The sequence below is a fragment of the Symsagittifera roscoffensis genome, chromosome 5, assembly GCF_963678635.1.
Source record: "Symsagittifera roscoffensis chromosome 5, txSymRosc1.1, whole genome shotgun sequence".
Taxonomy (NCBI): Eukaryota; Metazoa; Xenacoelomorpha; order Acoela; family Convolutidae; genus Symsagittifera; species Symsagittifera roscoffensis.
In genome coordinates, this window is record NC_087066.1 from 46,395,001 (window position 1) to 46,416,005 (window position 21,005).

General features: G+C 35.6%; 1 protein-coding gene across 1 annotated transcript in view; it reads left to right on the forward strand.

The window, feature by feature from the left end:
- LOC134846361 (aminopeptidase Q-like) overlaps positions 1 to 21,005 on the forward strand; it is a gene marked incomplete in the record, with an annotated part of 71,164 nt that overhangs the window by 14,074 nt on the left and 36,085 nt on the right. Inside the window, 4 exon segments of the mRNA XM_063863680.1 lie at positions 5,175 to 5,373; positions 7,824 to 8,026; positions 11,742 to 11,789; positions 12,779 to 13,048. Coding sequence (XP_063719750.1) covers positions 5,175 to 5,373; positions 7,824 to 8,026; positions 11,742 to 11,789; positions 12,779 to 13,048 — 720 coding nt within the window.

Here is a 21,005-nt window from a genome sequence, read left to right on the forward strand (position 1 = left end):
TGACAGAAGGTCATATCACAAAGCTGGACAAAAATACAAGTGATTGCTTTATAGCCCCAATTGTAATAACTTTAAAAAAGGACGACTCGAGAAAATTGACGAAGGACGCAAAACCGATAAACAGTCATTTGTTCAAAAATAAGTACCAAAGGCCCAATGTAGATGAACTCATAGATGGGGTAAGCCAAATCGTTACAGAAAACAAAAAGGGCACACTTTACTTCACAGTGTTGGGTTTAAAGTACGCGTATAGCCAGTGAAAATTGGCTGCAGACACAGCTAAACGGTGTAACTTCAATATCGTTGGTGGAAAGGCAACCGGGGCTTTATAGATTCCTTAAAGAGTTCTATGGATTAGCAGACATGCCAGCCGAATTTCAAAAAGCTATGGACAGAGTTATTAACCACGCAAAAAACACTTTTTGTTTTTTGGACGACATGCTCATTGTGTCAAAAAGTAGTGGAATAGAACATGAAAAATTAGTAGAAACGGTACTGAACAAATTGGATGATGAAAATGTGGCATTAAAGACTTCGAAATGCGAATTCTTCAAAAACCAGGTGAACTGGTTGGGACATCGCCTTTCGGAGCCAGGGGTCAGTCCAAAAATTACTAAAACCGAAGCGAAACAAAATCTAAATCCACCAAAATTGCTAAAGCAATTAATATCATTTCTGGGTAGTATAAATCATCTAGCAAAATTCATAACCAACACGGCAAGCTTAACAGAAACTTTGCGGCCACTTCTCAGAGAGGAGAATCAAAAGAAAAAAGCTGAAAAAATGAAACTACCAGTATAGAAACTGGAGTGGGGGGATGAGTAAACTACTATGACGCTAATCGTGAAACAAGAGTTAAATGTGACGCAAGCCACAATGGTTTGGGGGCTACATTAGAACAACAAACAGATGAAGGATCGTGGGTTCCGATGTCATTTGCATCCAGATACCTAAATATACAAGAAAAAAAACACTCAACAAATGAACTGGAGTTATTTGCAGTTGTTTGGACAGTTGACAGATACAAACATTACCTTCTAGGTAAAACATTTACCATCGCAACAGATCACAAAGCCCTAACATCAGCCTTAGATGGGAACAAGTAAAAACAAACATATCAATCCCGATTGACCCGGTGGGTCGATCAACTGTTGCCATATCAATTTAAAATAGTTCACATTCCGGCGAGGGACATGGGGATAGTCGATTATTTATCATGATGAATATAATGATCCTTGGCCCGAATCAGAATTAGACGAAAGGTTTGTAGTGGCAACAATAAACTCTTTTCGTGAAGCAATATACTGCATGAGCAGTAGACTAGAAAGCACTGGGTCGCTCAACCGGAACGAAAACGTTCTAAAACATTCTAGAAGGAATGTTGCTAAACAGTCAACGCTTAGTGGTTGCTATGGGATAAAAAACAACTTTCGCGACCGTACAAACAGCTAAACAGCAGCTCACAAAGAAAACAGATCATTTTTTCTTCATTTCAACTCAGTAAACAGTCGTGGCAAGAAACTGCAAAAACAATTCAACAATCAGTCAAAAAAATTCAGAAAAAAAACAGACTCAAAAAAGGAGATGTCAGAAAATTTCAATCGTTCATACGACTCGTGGTCGGATACACCACAGGAATGGAAAAATGATGACAGAGAGGAGAGCATTCTGGACCCGAAGTGGAATAGCTCCCTGTCGAACACAAACGAATTGTCCGAAGAGGAGGAGGTTACGGAGACACTGCAACGCACAAGAAAAATAATTCGCGGAGGTCGCAAAAACAGAGACAGCTCGGACAGCGAGACAAGAATACAATCAAGAGTCAAATGCCAATTGCAACCGGACCAACAAAAAGAGGCGGACAACAGGCTACTTTCGTTCTGGCAATTGATCGGTGGAGAATCAAAAACTACAAGAAACATCAATCGGGAATTAGTGGCAACATCGGAAGAGACCGATAAAGCTCCGGAGGAAACCGATCAAGTACCAATCATTATCACACCGGCTCATCCAAACGAAAGAAAGTTGAACGATGTTCAAGTAATCGAGGTGGATCTGAAAACCACAGAAGACACGGATAGCGACCAAGAGGTGTGCGCAATTGAACCACCCAAAAGCTCCATTAAACAAAAGAAACAAAAGCTGCAGAAACAGCAAACGGAGGAGTCACTGGACAATCTCTCCAAATTGTTTGATAAAAGTCTCCTGGCAGAATTGACTTCCGAGGACACGTGGATGGACCGCCTCAGACGAGTCATAGAGAGAGGAGACAAACAGGGCGTCGAGCTGCTGGGACCTATACGAATCCATTGTGGTCGCAGATGGCGGTGCAGGACGATTGCATTCTGGTGAACAATAGACTGGCAGTACCTTTTCAACTGAGACAAGCTGTGGTCAAACGAATTCATCGGGGGCATCCGGGTCAAGAGGCTATGCTAGGAGTGTCACAATACCTGTGGTGGCCGCATATGCATAAGGACATAGTGAACGTCGCGGAAGAGTGTGGTAGTTGCACCAGATATGGTAAGAACGTAAAATATCTCATTCCAAAAAACGCGTCAAAACCACTGCGACTGCTCACGCAACCGCGCCAAAAAGTACAATTAGATTACGCGGGACCGTTAGAAAACCACCGAGGAAAAAAGATCTACCTTCTAGTAGCTATAGATAGATTCTCGAAATTTCCTTCGGTAAAGGCCACTAAATCAACAAGTGGAAAGGGTACGGTAAAATTCTTGAGATCATTTATAGACACACATGGCATTCTGGAATCAATACGATCTGACCAATTTTCAGAAAACACTCAAAAAGTTTTGCACTGATATTAATATCGAACAAAAATTCTGTCCGGTGGGTGATCATCGGTGTTGCGGTCTAGAAGAACGAATAATACAAACCATAAAACGGAGATTGGTTGTAATATTGTTAGAAGAAAACAACTGATCGATCAAACTATGTCTTAGTACCATAATGCGAGAGTTACGGTGGAACAAGCAGAAAACTATTCTATTATCTCCTTTCCAGGCACATTTCCGCAGACTTACAAAAAAAACGAGTTTAAAATCTTACGTGATAAGTTTATAAACAATTCTGACTATTTAGACAAACAGCATCTGGAACGATCGGCGCTAACGGCATCACAGCTAAAGCGAAGAATTGACCAATCTCGGGAGAATCTGAAGATAGTCAGAAAAGGGGAACTCAACAGGGACACCAGCCCACTGCATAAACAGCAAGTACACTCAGACAGGGATCGTCAGAGAGCAAAATCTCTCAAGGAGCTACTTGAAGCGAACGCGCGCTGGAACGAGGAAAGGAAAGACGCAGCGAAAAACGACTTACGTCGGATTGTCGATGAAACAGGCCTATCTAACCCAGAACTACAAAAAGAGATGATCTACTCCTGGGAGAAGGGATTCTTTGAGGATACGGAACAGGATGATACGCAGTCTCCGAAGAAGAAAATTTTGCGTAAGGACGAATTACGTAAGAGTAGCCAAGCGCTCACAAAACCGCTAAAGGGGAAAATATCGACAGAAACGGGTTTGACAGTCAAAACGTCGACAGGATCAATCCATCAGAAAATCGGATATCGCTCAAGCGAAAATTTGCTTGCCACAAGAAAAAGCGCGGAGCGAAAGCAAAAGTCCATCGGCGGAACCACACAAAAAGCTTCTAAGAATCAGTTCTCCAGAAAAATTAGAGGACAATGATTCGGATGAAGAACTACGACGGGCCGTGGAACTAGCAGATTTTGTGAACCCGGCGAATTGGTTCCAACAAAACCAAACAGTCATAACTTCAAAGGACACGGAAGCTGGAGGGGGTCTAAATCTTACCATCAAACGAGCGAAGCCAAATTCAGTGGGTCCTAGTTCGATGCCTGGACCTAAAACTCAGGAAGAGGTTGCATTAAAAAAATCAGAGAAAAAGACGAAAGGCAAGAAACCAGACAATAAACCGGAAAAATCGCCCAAAAAAACTGCTACCGCAGTCGACCAGAGCAACGAACAATCAACATCCACTTTGGATACCTCGAATAAAGACGTTCAATCGAGCTCCACTCCAAAAAACAAACAAAAGGTCAAACTGAAGAAGACAGACTCAGAAACACGACCTGAGGAAATCCTCGACACATTTCAAAACCAAAACCTGGCACCAGCGGAGTTGGAGAATTTTGCGGACCAATTTCTCAAGAGGGGGGGGGGTTCAAAATGTCGCGGACGATCTCAGAGGACATGTACAGCCAGCATCTGAACGGGATACGAGACTTGAGCCTCCTCAGGAGGTTTCAGCCGATTCTAGCGCCGAAGAATCGGGAGTCCGACGAAGCTCAAGACAGACTAAGAGTAAAGAGCCAAAACGGTTTGGGGACCCAGTCAAACATTCCATTAAGGAAGTATCGGAGGAGTTGTCAGGGGGAGCACTTCTCTAGGCCGCACTCCAGGAGTACCGAAGAAGACTAACGGACTTTCAAGAACGGAGCGACAGGCCTAGAGAGTCCAAATTACGCCTACTGGAAAGACACTTATTCAGGAGGAAGTTCGGCTACGCAACGCTGGACAAAGGAATAAATTGGAATCCTCGCTGGAGAATCGACCTGGAAGAAAACTAAGGAAGTTTAAAGTCTGCAATTAAAAACTCTTCAATATTTGGGAACTCTTTGTGAACTGAATGTATAAAACTCTTAAAAGTATAAATTATTTCATATATAGAAAAATTTATTTTCCACTCGAGGGGGTATGTCATACTGCTACTACAAAAGCAGTAATCGCATGATGTAATAATAACCTTCAGTAGTATCAATTATTATTATTATGTGGTGTCCAAGGACACGCGTTCAGAGACATTGGTACACGGCTGAGAGCTCAGAGTTTGAATCTGCTGTATCACTCTCAGTGACTATAAAATAGACAGAGAAAACAATTAATTCAAACAACAAAGAATTTATTTTTGAATTATCACTAGTTTTCCAACAAGATACCGTATAGGATATCACAACTATGCACCATAGGGTTTGGGGGGATCGTTAATGAACATGATCCAAAAAATATCATAAAACAGTGACAAAGGGTTTTTTGTTTTTGAAAAAAGGAAGTTGTTTGAGTGGAATTTGAGTGAATGCGATGAGAATGTTCAATTGATGTGTGGTGATGTGATGTAATGTGGTGTAGCGTGAGGATCTTTGAGTTGCTGGAGAAATGGTTTCGGATCCCTTACCCTCTGCCCAAGTGTGACTTCTTCGTCACCTCAATCCCCGCCTTCGCCATGGAGAACTGGGGCCTCATCTCCATGTCCAACAAACTGTTCGGCTCCCATATGTTTGACAAGATCCACATCTCCTTGATAATCGCACACGAAATTGCCCACCAGGTAGCTACACCATACAATCACAACCTTAAATGTTCTGTTAAATTTTTTTTCAGACTAGAATTTTCCAAACTAGAATTTTTCAAACGTATATTTTTTCAAACTTCCAAATAGACGTAAGCCCAGGGGCGGATTTAGGGGGGAGCGGGGGCGGGGGCTGGACGCTTCCTTTTTAGGGATTCGACCCACTTTCGACGCAAAGGGTCCCCATTGGCCAATAGGCCCTCAAATTTTTCTAAAAGCGCCTTGGACGCCAATATATAAATACTTTGAGGGAGAGCGCGCGCCGAAAAAAACGCCATTTTTTTGTCAAATTTTCCACAAAGTGCCCAAAAAAGGCTTTTTTGACCTGTTTTTTCAAAATTTGCCTGCGGCGCAGACCATATGGCCAAAATAGCGTCTTTTTAGTGCTTCAGGAGAGCTCCTAAAATCAATTTGGTCGACCTACAAAAAAAGGTCGTCAAAATTTTCGAAATTTTTTTAAAATCCGCTGCCTCCTCAAGAAAATCCTAAATCCGCCTCTGCAAAAACCATTACGAAAAAGAAACGATGCTATGAGTAGACCTTATTCTGAATCATAGAATGAGCTCTGACAAAGCTCAGAAAAGAACCAAAAAAAGTTAATTGTAGATCTTAATCAGGGGCACAACAGCGGTTCTCCGTGAAGAGCTGAACATCTCGTGTTTTGGTTTTTTCTTTTTTGTGGATAAATTGTCTTGAAACATATTTTTGAGCACCAATCCGAGTAATCAAACTATTCATCTTGGAATTCAAAAAAAGCGAAATCTTTATGATTATATCAATAATCCTATGAAATGGCTAACTACCAGGTGACTTAACGCAAAGCAAATAATCTGGCAACTAAAATCGTTTCAAAACTGAAGAAAAAACGTTGCTTACCTTCTTCTGCTTTAAATATGCTTAAAATAGGTTGTCATAATAGTTATTTTTCTGAACTTCAAACTAAAATCGTTACAACTTTATAACAAAAGCAGATAGATAGGTAAGATTTAAAATTTTTTCAATTGAAGCTATTTCCCTATTTCAAGTTCAAATTTGGCGCTTTGCAAATAAAAGTATTGTTTTTGGTACTTTTTCAAAACAACGTAGAAATTTTTTTATAGTTATCTCAACAAAATTTTTGAGCTTTGCTGTACAAAAAAAAAGTTTTTTCTTTTCCAACATCTAGATTTTCATTTGGCTATAATTTGCAGCAAACCAAAAGTTACATCGTTTTTCAGCTAGCTAGAAATATCATAGGTTTAGGGAATTTCTTACAAAAAAGCAGATTAAAAATATAGTATTCTGAGAAAAACCATGCTGTATTTAATTATTTCATCGAATTTTTTGCCAGAATCCAAAAAAAATTATTAAGATAATCCCAAATTTTCCTCCAAAATGAAATTTGTTAATTAGGAGACTAAAATTCAAAATCAGAGAGTTTTTTTTCAATTTGAACGATAATAAAACCAGCTATTCTTGATTCAGAAAGTTATTTCTTCTACGAGGAAAGAAATTAGTCACCAGAAGACTCACAGAACGTTTTTTTTATCAAAAGAGAAATTTCAAACTTGTAATTTTTTGTGATATTTTTTTATTAAAACGAGTTTGCATTTAGTTATTAAAGAGGGTTTGCATTTAGTAACATTATTACATCATCAAAAGGATTAGTTTTGCTTGTTTTTTGACCGTATCCAAAACTATTTAGCTTTCATTGAAAATTCTAAATGATTTAATTTAGTTAATAAAAAAAAACATCTCAATCGTGTGCTTAGTACTCATAACTCCTCAAAAATATGTGACATAATTAATGAGGCTGAGAATGAATAGTCAAAACCAGGAAAATGTTGTTTCCCATCCATATCAGGACTTTGAATACCCGGGTCGAGGTTTGTAGTTCTTGTTCCGACCGTTTGACTGAATATCCTTAGACAAGCAAGACTTTTAGTGCGACTCACAGTCAAAACACAAAACTGATCGCAAAAGATCGGACGCTAGCCCAAAGTGTAGAGCCGCAAAACTGCTCGTATATCAGGGTTTAAGTCGTAATATTTCGATGGTCTTGTAATCAAACATGTGGAACCGACCAGGATCAACCGTACAATTCCCCCCCCCCCCCAATCGATTTAGGAGGGAGAAAATATGGATTTTTCAGGAAATAACTATGAGTAAAATTGATTGAATATACTTTAGTTTAGGTTATTTACAGCATTCAAATGCAATCCCACAAAAAAATTTGGACAACCATATTTATGTGCGCGGTTGTTCGAAATGCACATTATACAAAATTAATTTTCAAATTTAATACGTGGTTAGGGGGAAATTCTACGGCTGGTCATTTAGGGGGGAGATTGTACGGTTGATCCACCGATCAAACTTTCAAAAAAAATGAGCCGACGGAGATTATGGGTGGAGCCACATAGTTTATGTTGTCGTTGTTGATGTTTTTACAGTGGTTTGGGAATCTGGTGACGCCTACGTGGTGGACTGACTTGTGGTTGAAGGAGGGGTTCGCCTCCTACCTCTCCATCCTCCTCACCCAACACATGAACCAAGAGGAGAGGCTGAGCATTATGCATCTGACAGAGATACTGGGCACTGCGAAGAGAGACACTTTGGACAGAGACTCACTATCCACATCCAAATCTGTCTCCAGGTTCAAATATACTCATAGCAACAATAATAATAATCATATTAATCATAATCATAATAATGTTAAAAATCATAATAATAATCACCCGCATCCAGTTTCAAGCGTTAACAATCAATTACATTACGATTTTAGTACCAGTTTTACTGAAATTGAGAAAAAAAATCAATTTTAATTAAATAATAATCGATTATAATCTCTGTTTTTAAAATCAAACTATAATTAATTATAAACCACTAAAATCGATTGTTTATTCGTCTATTTTTCGATACAATTATAATCAATTATAATTGAGTATAATACATTATTTTTATTCAAATTTCTAATAAATTAGTTTTGCACAAAAATCCGATATAACTGATTATAATTGATTATAATCCATTTTGTTTGCCTATTGTGTCTTCGTAGTTGCATTTTAATTGCGTAAATTTTATGTTTTTTGTAGACGTTGAATCCTATGAAAAATGAGAAAATTTTCCAATCAATTCAAATTTATAAAGTTTTTTTTCTCATTTCTTCCCCATTAGGGTTGTTTTGTGATAAATATTTTAGGCTTTTTTAACCACTAAAACATCAGCAAATTGATTTAGTTTCATGATTGATTCGTAAGATTTATTTTTCATCTACCGCGGGAACCTTTCCACTAATATGAAAAGATATCTTTGAAATTTTTGCTTCGTGGTAAAACTTTGTGTTCAGATGAACCAAAAACCAACGTGTTCATGAGATATCTCTTTTAAAGATTTTCTTATTGACACAAAAATAATAACCCTTTAGATAAAATTCGAATATAGTTTTGAATTGATAAAATTTTGGCAGAATAAGAGATTATAATCGATCATAATCGATTATAATTGATTTTAAGGGGTTTTTGTAAGAACTATAATCAATTATAATCGGCTATAAGAAATTATAATCTCTTGGAAAATATCACGATTATAATCAATTATAAATCTTTTAAACACCTAATTTTGGTAATTATAATCAACTATAAATGTCAAAAATCACCATAATAATCCATTATAATCGATTACTTACGCCTAAACTTGAATGCGGGCATCATAAAAATCTTCAAAATAGTAATCATAAGAATTTTTATTATATCATAATAATCAAAAAGATAATCATAATAATCTTAACAATTTTAATGATCATAGTATTCATAATAATCACAATAGTCAATACGAAGCCAAACCGTGCACTTTGTGAATTGTAAGTGGATTCCGCAACAATGACGCTCCCGTTGTTCTTCTTTTGTCTTTCATTTTCTTTGATCGTTCCGACAAAAAGTTAACATGTTTAAAATTTTGTCTCTGGAATCCAGTAACAAACAAACACAAATTTGTGCGCCTATCCAGTGCACACTTTGCCCTCGTAATAGTATTAATCATAATAAAAATCATTATTATAATAAACATGATTATTCTGTTTATTATTATCATAATAATCATAATAAACAAAATATTAAGAAATAATCACAAAAATAATCAAAATAATCAATATAATCATAATAATAGTTATATTAATCATTATATTCTTGATTTTTTACAAAGATCATACTCATTAAAAACATCATGATAATCAGCATTGTAATCATAATCATAATAATCGTAGTCATCATAATGATTATAAGGATAAAAAATCATAATAATCATAATGATAATACAAAATAAAAATTATAATAATCCTAATAATACTAGTCATAAATTAATCATAGTCATCATTATAGTCATATTCATCATAGTAATCTTGACAAAAATCATCATAATAATCATTTAAAAAATCATACTTCAAAAATCACAAATCAAAATCATAAATCAAAAATCAAAAACCATAACCGACAATCATAATAATCATAATGAAAATCATTTTGATAATTGTAATCATAATAAACATCATAATCATAATCTTAATAATCATGATCATACTAATCTTAATCATCATAAAGATCAAAAAAGTCATAACAATCATAGTAAAAACACAAAATAAAAATTATCATAGTCATAATAATCATAATTATCATGAAAATCATAATCAACAAAATAAACATGACAATGATAATTATAATAACCATAAAAAAGATAATTATCATGAGAAAATCAACCATAATCATAAAAATATAATCGTAATAATCAAGATAATAGTAATCATTAAAAACATAAAAAACATCATCATACTCATAATCATAATAATCATTTTGACCAGGGGCGGATTTAGGGGGGGGGGGGCGTGGATGGCGGATGCCCCCCCTCAGGGAATCGACCCCCTTTGTTGTATTTTGAGATATCCATTTTTGGCTGACTGACCTTAACATTTTTCTAAGGGCGCCTTTGGCGCCAATATATTATAACTTTGAGGGGGAGCGCGCGCCAAAATAAAACGCATTTTTTTAATCAAAATTTTCCAAAAAGTTCCCAAAAACGCCTTTTTTGACCTGTTTTTTTTTAAATTTGCCTGTGGCGCAGAAAACTTGGCTAAAACAGCATCTTTTTAGTGCTTTAGGATAGCTCGGAAAATCATTTTTGTCGACCTAAAAAAAGAGCGTCAAAATTTTTGAAAAAAATCCTCCCCCCCCCCTCGCTCGAGAAAATCCTAGATCCGACCCTGATTATGATCATAAAAATAGCAATCATAATATTATTTATAATAATGATCATAATCATAATACTACAAACATTCTAATAAAAAAAATCATAATTTGATTTTTTCGAACCGATATAATCTTATACATCGGATATAAAGTATAGATCAATTGTACCTAGTCCTAGAGTAAATCGAAAGGTTTAACTCATACCTGTCAACCTGTCGAGCGATGTCTCAGAAAGCAGAACATTTATTTTAAGTGTCAAGACACTTGGATTTTAAATTATTATGATAAACTTTTCTGTTGATTCAACTTTGTTTTTGTTCAATCATAGTTAATATTAGTTTGCTGGCAAGGACCAAGTTAATTTCCTCTCCAAAAAATACAGCAAAAACTCCAAAAATACTAATTAAGGATCTATCCTTCAATCGCCCAGTTTAACATCTCCCCACAATAAACCAAGTTAATATCCTCCAACAACTCCAAAAAAAATTTTTCGATTAAATTTATCTAGTGCTGCTTGTTAATAGGTTAGGCTTTGATTGGCTGAAAATGTAACATTATCAGGCCAAACAATGAAATTTGTAAATTTTAAGCGGATGCCGCAACAGTCCAAAAACAGATTTACGGCGGAACCCGCAACATTGCCAGTGTTTTAATCTTCTTTGCTGTTTTAGACTCCACGAACAAATTGCTAAAACAGTGTATAGCAAACTGTAAGCGGAATCCCTAAATTGTGCTCAGAATCCGTCGACATTTGCGGGATCTGCTTATAACTTACTGAATCTGCTCTATTTGCCAAATCCTGAAAAACTAATACTATTCGTTCGTTACTGAATCTGCGGAAAAAATAATGTGTCGACAAAATTCGTTTTCTTCTCAAAATTCGTATTCAATATTCGTATCCACGGCAAACAGATATTGAATACGATAATTGAATACGATATTGAATACGATAAAAACAGCTTGAGTTTTTAGTTACAAAAGTGAGAAAACAAAATCACTCCTTATTACAATGATTGTTTTTAGTCCTCTTGCAGATGATCGTTTTTGATTGAAATTGATCATCAATTTAACTACTGAAGCAAGTTATGATTTCGTATGTTGTTCTGACCTGCGTTCATGTCTATGTTTTAGGACAATCAGAACTGAATCGGACATAGTGGCAAACTTCGACAAAATGTTGTCAGCTACGGCTCCTTATCTCATTCATCATCAGCCATCAATTTTCAACTGAAGTTAACTAAAAATAGTAGTAATGTCATACAATTTCAATTCATAAAAAAGCGCATCATAAAATTTCACACAATTCCATAGAACAAAAATATATATTTTTTTGATAAAAGCATAGCCATGATTAATTGTATGACAATCAATTTTTCATTGGTTTGATGGCAATATTCTCAGTGATAAACTGCATTTGGAGGCTCTCATGTGAGTTAATATCATATAAAATCGAAGAAGCTTATTTTTACATATGACAAAAAAGATCAATTTGGTAAAATTGGTTCGAAATTGGCCCATTGGATTATTTTTTGCGTAATTTTTATTCATATGAACTGGCTCAAAAACAGAATTTAGGCAGTCAAGGAAGCCTTGTACCGGGTCAAGCACTTACAGTGCTGTGATTTTGATTTGCAAAAAAGTAAATAAAAAAAATTCATACACAGTGCCGAGAAAAACAAGATTGAACTTTTTATGCTTTTCGAACTCTTATGGTTTTCGAAATAAAAAACTTTGGCTAATTTCGGAAATAATTATTCAGTTTGTTCAACTTAATATCAGTTCGGCAGCGCCGAAAATTGTTCAGCAGCGCCAAAAATTGATGATTTTTGGCATTGTTGAAGATCGGCCTTCTTGAACTGCCAACGGCAGAATTAGCAAGACATTTATTTTTAAAAAATGATTGATTGATCTTTGTGATTTCTGCCGACATTTATCATCTTCCATGATCGTGATTGCTAATCAGTGATAAAAAAAATACATATTTTATGAGTCATAAGTTAATCGAATTAGCTTAAGAAAATTAAATTTGAGACAGAGACAAAACTTTCTGATTTCGCCTCGCAAATACATTTTCAAAAATATGATTCAGATTTAATTAATAAGTTATTAAGTATAAAATGTATAAAAACCGCGAGGATGATGAAAGAGATTTACCTGTGTGCGTGTAGTTCATACGGGAAGTCATGTTTCCTAATTGGGATGATCCACAAAACTATGGTCCAAGTTCAGAACACTCAAACTGAAAACAACAGCAACAAGATTGGCAGTGATAGAAGTAATTTGGCGAGTATGCCACACCTAATGGCGGATTTCGAAACCGACCCCTCCTATAACTACTCAGAAGACCTGTTCATTAGGGGGGCAAGAGAATACCTGCTCAAGTTCAAGTACTCCACCGCCTCCAACTATGACCTATGGGCCACACTCTCTCAAATGGGGTGAGTCATAGCTAAATTACCAACAACGGTAGCTGCAAATTTCACTTGCACTTCTTAAACCACCGATCCAGTTTTTGTCTGGAAAGATTTTAGTTCTTTTCCGAAACTCCAAAAAAGTGACTTACCATTAAACTGACTAAGCTTGCTAATTAACAAGAACATTAAAATTAGAAAAACCTTTGATAAAAGTATTCGGAAAAAATAGAGTAATTACGGTCGGAAATCTCTGCACAGCAATCGGATTTTTCCCTTCCAACATGATATGATTTTCAACATTTGATCTGCCCTTTTTTCTTTTATTCGTTTTACTTTTGCCTATTCAATCCGTTTCATTTTTTTGCGAGTAACTTAAAAGAATTGAAAAATTTTTTCAAAAAGATATTGATACATTGTTCTGAACAATTTAGTGGAAAAAAAAACATTTTTTTTTGGCTCGGAGATCATTGAAAATGGGTTTTTAGGTTTCATGTATTACGCTAGTAAAACTATATACGTCGGACAAAACGCTTGCTAGGAATAAAGGGTTCTTTCTACTTTCTATCTTAGAAAGTAAATCTAAAATTCGCTGAGAAATATTTTATTGGAAAAGAAGTTAGTATGAATTTACAGCAAGTTGCTTTTTGACTCAATATCTATTTTAACGGTGAGATTAGGGATATTTTGACTGAGAATGGATATTATTTTAGAGAATGGTTGGGGTGGTTGAAGAGAGTGGTGTTGGTGTTAGAAGAGATATTGTTGGGAATGAATTCTCGTAGTTTTGAGCTTCTATTTATACTCAGATGGGAAATCGTACCACTTTTCGTATCAAATGAGAAGTTACTTCTTAACTTCATATTCTCTATTCGTACTTTCGTATTTCACGAGAAGAATGTTTCGTATGCTTGTATTTTACGAGAGGAATCGTTATTATTTGCATTGAACGAGAATAGTCGTTTCAATTCTCAATGCTTAAAACGTTATACGAATTATTCCAATAGCATTTCCCTTCCTTTTGCAAGGGAATAAAAACATATTTAATTTGTGGTGGCGGCGGCGTCACACTTTGTGAGCTCAATAAAATATATCATGTTTCTGTTTCTATTTGAAATCAGAACATATCCATCCTCCTATTTGGAGAGGAAAAAAACTAAAACTTTCATTTTTAGTTCCACTTGAATAGTAGGGTAATTGTTGATCGATCAAAGCTTTTTCTTTCAATCTCATGAAGTTTGTTTAATAGTTTGTCGGTAAAGATAGGTAGCAGATGTTTTTGAACATCTGATACTTTGAGTCAGGCTTGAATGAATATAAATACATCAGTTACATTTATAAATCAAAATAGAGTTTACACAACCAAGAGATTTAACTATAAAATTAAATACATCAAAATTATTTGTTTCTCAAAAAATTGCAGGTCAGTTTAATTTTATCCTTCCTTGAACATTCTTTTCTCGAAGTTTCCTTTTCGTCCTGTAGTATGTGAAGTGGGTGTCCATATGCGTAATGAGGGGAGGACTGGTTCATACAAAAGGGTGTTTTTTTGTTTTTTTTTTGTTTTTAATAAAAGTCAAAATTGTTGAGAAAGGAAAAATCAATAGCTATACTACATAGCTATATAAAACGAAAGAATAAATTTTTAAATGAAAGGATAAATTTTTATAATTTTTCTTCCAACCGGGCTATAAGTTGGTGATTTTTTGTTTTCAAATTATGGATTTGCTTTTTTAGCTCCCGGATTTGATGCGTTTCATGTATATGACTGCGCTGAATTTGCTCAGTATAGTCATCCAACTGGGGGGTTTGTAATTTTGCTGTCAGATATTTTGCTGGGACATAGATTTTTTGATACTCAAGAAGGGAATTAGTTATGGAGTACATTTTTTATGGGGTGATAGGCTTCTAATTTAAAACGGTTGATTAATGGATTCAAAGCATAATTGAGATCCATATCGAAGCCGGGATTACTGTTAGAATTAATGTATCGTTCCCTTTCTAACTGAATATGTAATTTAGTATTTAATTCAGTGGGGTGTAAGGGCTGTCGCCTAATGGTCATTGGATATTGAGAAGTTGATACCGGCGTATTTGCCGTTAGTATCTTATATGGTCTTACAATCTGGGTTCGCTTTTTAATTCTGGAAATCGAGGGAACCAGTGGTATTTTGAAATTAGGGGGTGAAACTTTTAGGGGTGGTGGCTTTGATGCTGTAGTTATTGGGACAGCTGAATTGGTTTGAAGTAGTGGCTCAACGACGGATCGTGTTGAGGTCGGTTTTGCAGTGGGCATTGTAGTAGTAGAAAAAGTTGGTTGTTGAGCGAGTGCTGAAATCTGCGAGTCCAGTGGATCGGTTTGTGGCAGGAGTGAGAGAAGATCCTCAAATCCTCTCAAGTCGTCGTCAAGTGTTGCGTCCATAGTTGAAACAGTTGGTATATCCTAGAACAGTAGAATTTTTTATTAGACTGGGTTTGGTGGGTGATCCAAGTTTTGAGTTCTTCTCTCAAAACTTGTTAATTGGATGTGAGGATACATGCGATCCTGGTTTATTTTTATCAATTTCCTCTAAAAGAGGGGTTTGTATTTTTTGATCACATTCTTGTTCTATTCTTTCAGTTTGCTCATCTTGAGTGAAAATTGAGGTCACTATGGAAGTGAAAAGTATATTGTGTGAGGCGGAAAGCAATACTTTGCCAAACCGTAGTGAGTGGCCGGTAATTTTGTGAATATGCATAGCCTTCATTATGAATACTAGGCAATCTAATATGAATTTCACAAATAGAAAAGAGGCGAAGACTTTTCCGCATTTTTCTAAATAGTATTGTACTTTCCCGAATATACGGGTGTATTCGTTTTTCCAAAAGTTTGGAGAGATGACATAGTCCAAATATATTGTTTGAGAAGAGCCTAGTGGGCTATATGAGTCCGTGAAAAGAAATTTTTGGGCGTTTAGAAAGGAGCTGGATACTTTTTGCAGTATTCCTTTCATCTCTGAATTATCGGAAATCATATTCCAGAATTTTTGCATTTGAGCATATGTGTAGATTAAAGTACCTTGACTAGAGGCTAAAAAATGCTTAATCTATTGAACTATCTCTTTTGGTTTAAAGAGATATGGTCCTGTAACCCTTGTTATTTGAGGGGTTAATTCAATCCAGGACTTATCATCATCAACATCTAGTTGAAAGAGATTTAAATGTTTGTCTGAACAGTCTTGTAAATCTGCCGACTGAAAAGTTTGTCGCGTAATTGGATTGACAAATCGATTGTTTTCCTTATACATAATGGGAATGCGATTATAGCATTCATCCATTAATTGCAAAGGTGAATAAAATTTCGGACATTGGTAGAGCCAGGCAACATTGCCATTGGTCTCTAAAAACATAGAGCGGTTCTGAGTTAAAATGTAGCCAGCCAAACGTGGGCTTTCAAGTGAAAGCATTAGAGTATTTAATATTGAGGAATGTTTAGCTCACATTGATTTTGCAGAAGGGCTAACTCGGCCGCTCTGAGCATGTAGAAGCTATTAAAAAGAATATAGTCCAATTTGGTTCCTATATGAGCTTCGTAGTCAATTTGACTAGTTGAGAATTTGAGTGGCGGCAAATCATCACTTGTTGTGAGAAAAGTAGAATTTGGTTGGCCGGCATTATGAATAGTTCCCGTTTTTGGGGTTAGTTCCAGTATCCATATTGAAACCGTCAGTGTATGCAATAAAAAGTGAATCATATGAAGTTGGATACACTATTCTGGGATGACCACAAAGAGATTGCGGTTTATTCATCACCTGTAGTATGAATTTTTGAGAATCCCTTGTTTGGGTAGAATGAATAGACGGGCTAGAATTGTCTTTAATTATATAGTATGATTCTTCGTTTCGAATCATTTTAGCCGGAAATCTGTTTAAAACAGTGAAAATGCAATTTTTGGGTTCTTCCCAAGTATAAGCAAAAGTGTCTAAGGATGTTGTTTCACATCCATTTGTAGACACTGGACAGGGCAAAGGAATGTTTTGCCAATTTTTGACAGTTCCATCTTTGAGGTTAACAGTCAGAGTTACATTTTGCATGTAAGTTTCAAAAGTGTCCAGTTTAATCCAAGAACGACCATCACATTCATTATGATGTTCGCCGTCAACTTTGCCAGCATGAGCATTAGTTACTGTTTTAACATTAAATTTGAAAGGAATATTTCCAATACTATCATAGCCTAGGTTGAGATAGCATCTGTCGGCGGCCGATTTACATTGATCGGCACATAAATGGAGATCAGTAGTGAGCATATTTTGTCGACCACTCGAATCAAAAGAATCGCAGAACCAACGCATTGATTGGTCTTTGATTCGACACATTGTCGCATTTACTTTTGTGCGATAATGTCTCTGATAAAGAGTAACATAAGCATGGGTTACTTTAATATTTTCTGGTTGGACTTTGCAAGGTGCTAGTTTATTTAGAGAGAACATTTTGTTAGAAATCATTAGTTGACAATCATAATGAGCAACCCGAAGATTATTTGCAGTATTTCCATACAATTGTTCTTTCGGATCAAATGCTGAGGTTTGATTTCAAAGTATTATTAGAGTTAAAAGACCAACCAAATAAATTTTTTGCAGATTTATTTTTTGGTGGTGAATGATAGTAAAAGAATTTTTAAAAGTACTCGCTTTAAGCATTTCCTCGAGAGTGGTTAGAACAGGATCTTTAAACGCTGTTGTTGCTTTTTTGCAAATCTAATCTCTGATTGGCCGTTGTTATTCGGCGTCTCTCGTTTTAATTCGTATTTTCTTTGGCATTCGTTTTGTAATGTTGTGGTTTTTTCCACTCTTGTTTAATGTCGTGGTTTTTCACCTAGTTTTGATTTGTTGAGATTTAGCAGTGAAAAGATTTATATTCGTTTATGCTAATGTTATTTTTTAACAACTGCATTCCCCTTCCCTATTGGAGGAGGAAAAAAATGAAAAAAAAAAAAACATCTCTTCATACAAGAGGACTAAAAGCAACATCATTTATTTTCTTTCTGTTAAACTTGATCTGTAATCCTATTATAAAAAAAAATTTATCGCTCAAAATGAATTACATTGAGCATAAAGACAATCTGGTGGATTTCCCTGAGAAATTTTTGAATTTACGGGACGAGTTAAACTTTAAACATGAAGCCTTGCTGGAGGACAAGGAAGTTGAGAGGAGGGTGGGAATTTACGATGGGCTAGTGGAGAAAGGGGGTAAATTTGACGCCAATGGAGTTTATGCTTTTTATGGATCGGAGCTGTATCTGGAAGTATCCGGTACTGAATTCCGGAGAGTTTTTTGAGTTAGGCTCAATTCAGAGCAAGTATTTAGCCAGAAAAATCGAGTGCCCATGGAGTGGAGACAATGTGGTTTCAACTGAAACAATGGACTTTTTGTCCTAATTCTTTGGAGAGGATGTAAGTTTCTTTTACAATACACCCAAAAATAAAAAATAAATTTTTTTTTATTTAAGTGACATGGCAACATAGAAAGAGTATATAAATTTGTTTTAGTTTCAAGAAGAATTCTTCAGAAGACCAGCAACAGAAGAAGATTTTAGGAAAAAGATAGAGCTGGACATTATGTTAGAAGAGATCTACCAAGCTTGGTGGCGGCCTTATTCAGCGCTGCAGTTTGCGGTGAGGAGCCTGATTAGGGCCGCTGAAAATTCTCTTGAAAAGATGGCGGCTGTTCAACTGATCAAATCCTTAACGGATATAAAGTCTAACCTTTATAAAAATTATTTTTAAATCTATTTGTATATATGTTTAATTTTGGTGTTTTTGTGGTTTTTTTACAAACAAAAGATTTATAAAAGAGAAAAGAAAAAAAGGCCAATAAAAAAAAGAATTAAAAAAAATATTGAGTTAGGCCAAATAAATACTTAGTGTTTATTATTTCCTTTTAAGTTTGCCAATTAAACTAGATGGAATTGTAGTTCCATAAAAGTTTGTAGGATGATTTGTCCGTTTAGGTCTTTTAGATTCGGAAAGTGATCCAGGTGCGGATCGAGTGTTCTCATAGAAGCTTTCCTGAGAGCTATGAGGAACATTTTTTTTCATCAGTAAAGCTTTCTGATGATTCAGATAAACGAGGGAAATTAGGAGGAAGGGGAGTATTATTTTGTGTTGTTATATTTTGGTGGCGGTGGCCAAAATCATTTGCGAGACCAGTATTAGGACTTATACTGCGGCTAGGTAGGCGGCGGTGGCCATAACTACTAGACTGACTAGTAGAAGGATCAGGGGTTTTATCAACAGGATAGGGAGTTGAACTTCGAATTCAATTTTTGATATCTATGATTACAGTATCGTTACACTGCTCTTGCATAATTGTTTCAACGTCTAAATTTGCATCTTTAGCAAAGTCGGTCATTTTTTCTATTAGTTCAAGAGAATCTGATTGATTCTCTTCAGATTGGAGACTTAGGAGTTCAATTAACTTCAAAGATCTTGTTTTGGTAGCATACTCAGTTTTTGCTTTAACCAGATTGTTGAGAAGGTTGTTCTCAACATTGCCTTCATATAAGTCAAGCCATTCTGAGTTCTCCAAAGGAACATCAAGTGCAGATACTTCATCTGGAATTTCTTCATAAATGTTTTCATCGTTTATATCTGGTATAGATAGTCGTTTGATTTGGTTGATTTGCTTACCAAATCGGAAGAAATCTGTTATATTTTGAATCGCACTACAAGATTCCTCAAAATATTCTGGAGCATCTTCAATGCTGAAGTCTCCTCTGTCACTGATATTAATTAATTTCTTTTTCCCGCCTTGCACTTGAGCAATGACTGGATAGCAATCGTTTTGAAATATGTTATTATTGTCTTTGTGGAGTACTGAATAACATATTTGTTCTCCATTGTCTAGGATGATTTTTATATCATTCGGAATAGTTTTGTGTTCGTTTTGAGATTTTTTTATATCAGCGATGGGTATATTTCGGCTTAATAAGTCAGGAAAGGCTAGGTTTGAACCTGGAGTATAGATTATTTTCAAATTGTTGAATTTTGTCAATACGACTTGGTATTTGAAAAGTCTATGCGATAGTTGTCCTTTTCTGGACTATATGAAGAGAATATGTCTGTGATCACAATATAGGTATAGAGGAAAGGGTGAACCTATAATGTAGAATTCATAGGTTTTCAAAGCTGATATTATTCCACATAGTTCACGATGTTGAGTAGACATTTTCTGCTCGGCCTTATCAAAGACTCTAAAATTTGCAGAAACAATTCTTTTCCCTTCAGGAAGGTCTTGGATGAGTATGCACCCGGTTCCTACATTTGAGGAGTCGGCGTGAATGTGGAATGGGTAGCTTACATTAGGTATAGCATTCGAAATATCATGACAGAATTTGTCTTGCACTTGAGCAATGACTGGATAGCAATCGTTTTGAAATATGTTATTATTGTCTTTGTGGAGTACTGAATAACATATTTGTTCTCCATTGTCTAGGATGATTTTTATATCATTCGGAATAGTTTTGTGTTCGAGTTGATATTTTTTTATATCAGCGATGGGTACATTTTGGCTTAATAAGTCAGGAAAGGCTACGTTTGAACCTGGAGTATAGATTATTTTCAAATTGTTGAATTTTGTCAATACGACTTGGTATTTGAAAAGTATATGCGATAGTTGTCCTTTTCTGGACCATATGAAGAGAATAAGTCTGTGATCACAATATAGGTATAGAGGAAAGGGTGAACCTATAATGTAGAATTCATAGGTTTTCAAAGCTGATATTATTCCACATAGTTCACGATGTTGAGTAGACATTTTCTGCTCGGCCTCATCAAAGACTCTAGAATTTGCAGAAACAATTTTTTTCCCTTCAGGAAGGTCTTGGATGAGTATGCACCCGGTTCCTACATTTGAGGAGTCGGCGTGAATGTGGAATGGGTAGTTTACATTAGGTATAGCATGCGAAATATCATGACAGAATTTGTCTTTCAGTTTTTGAAAAACT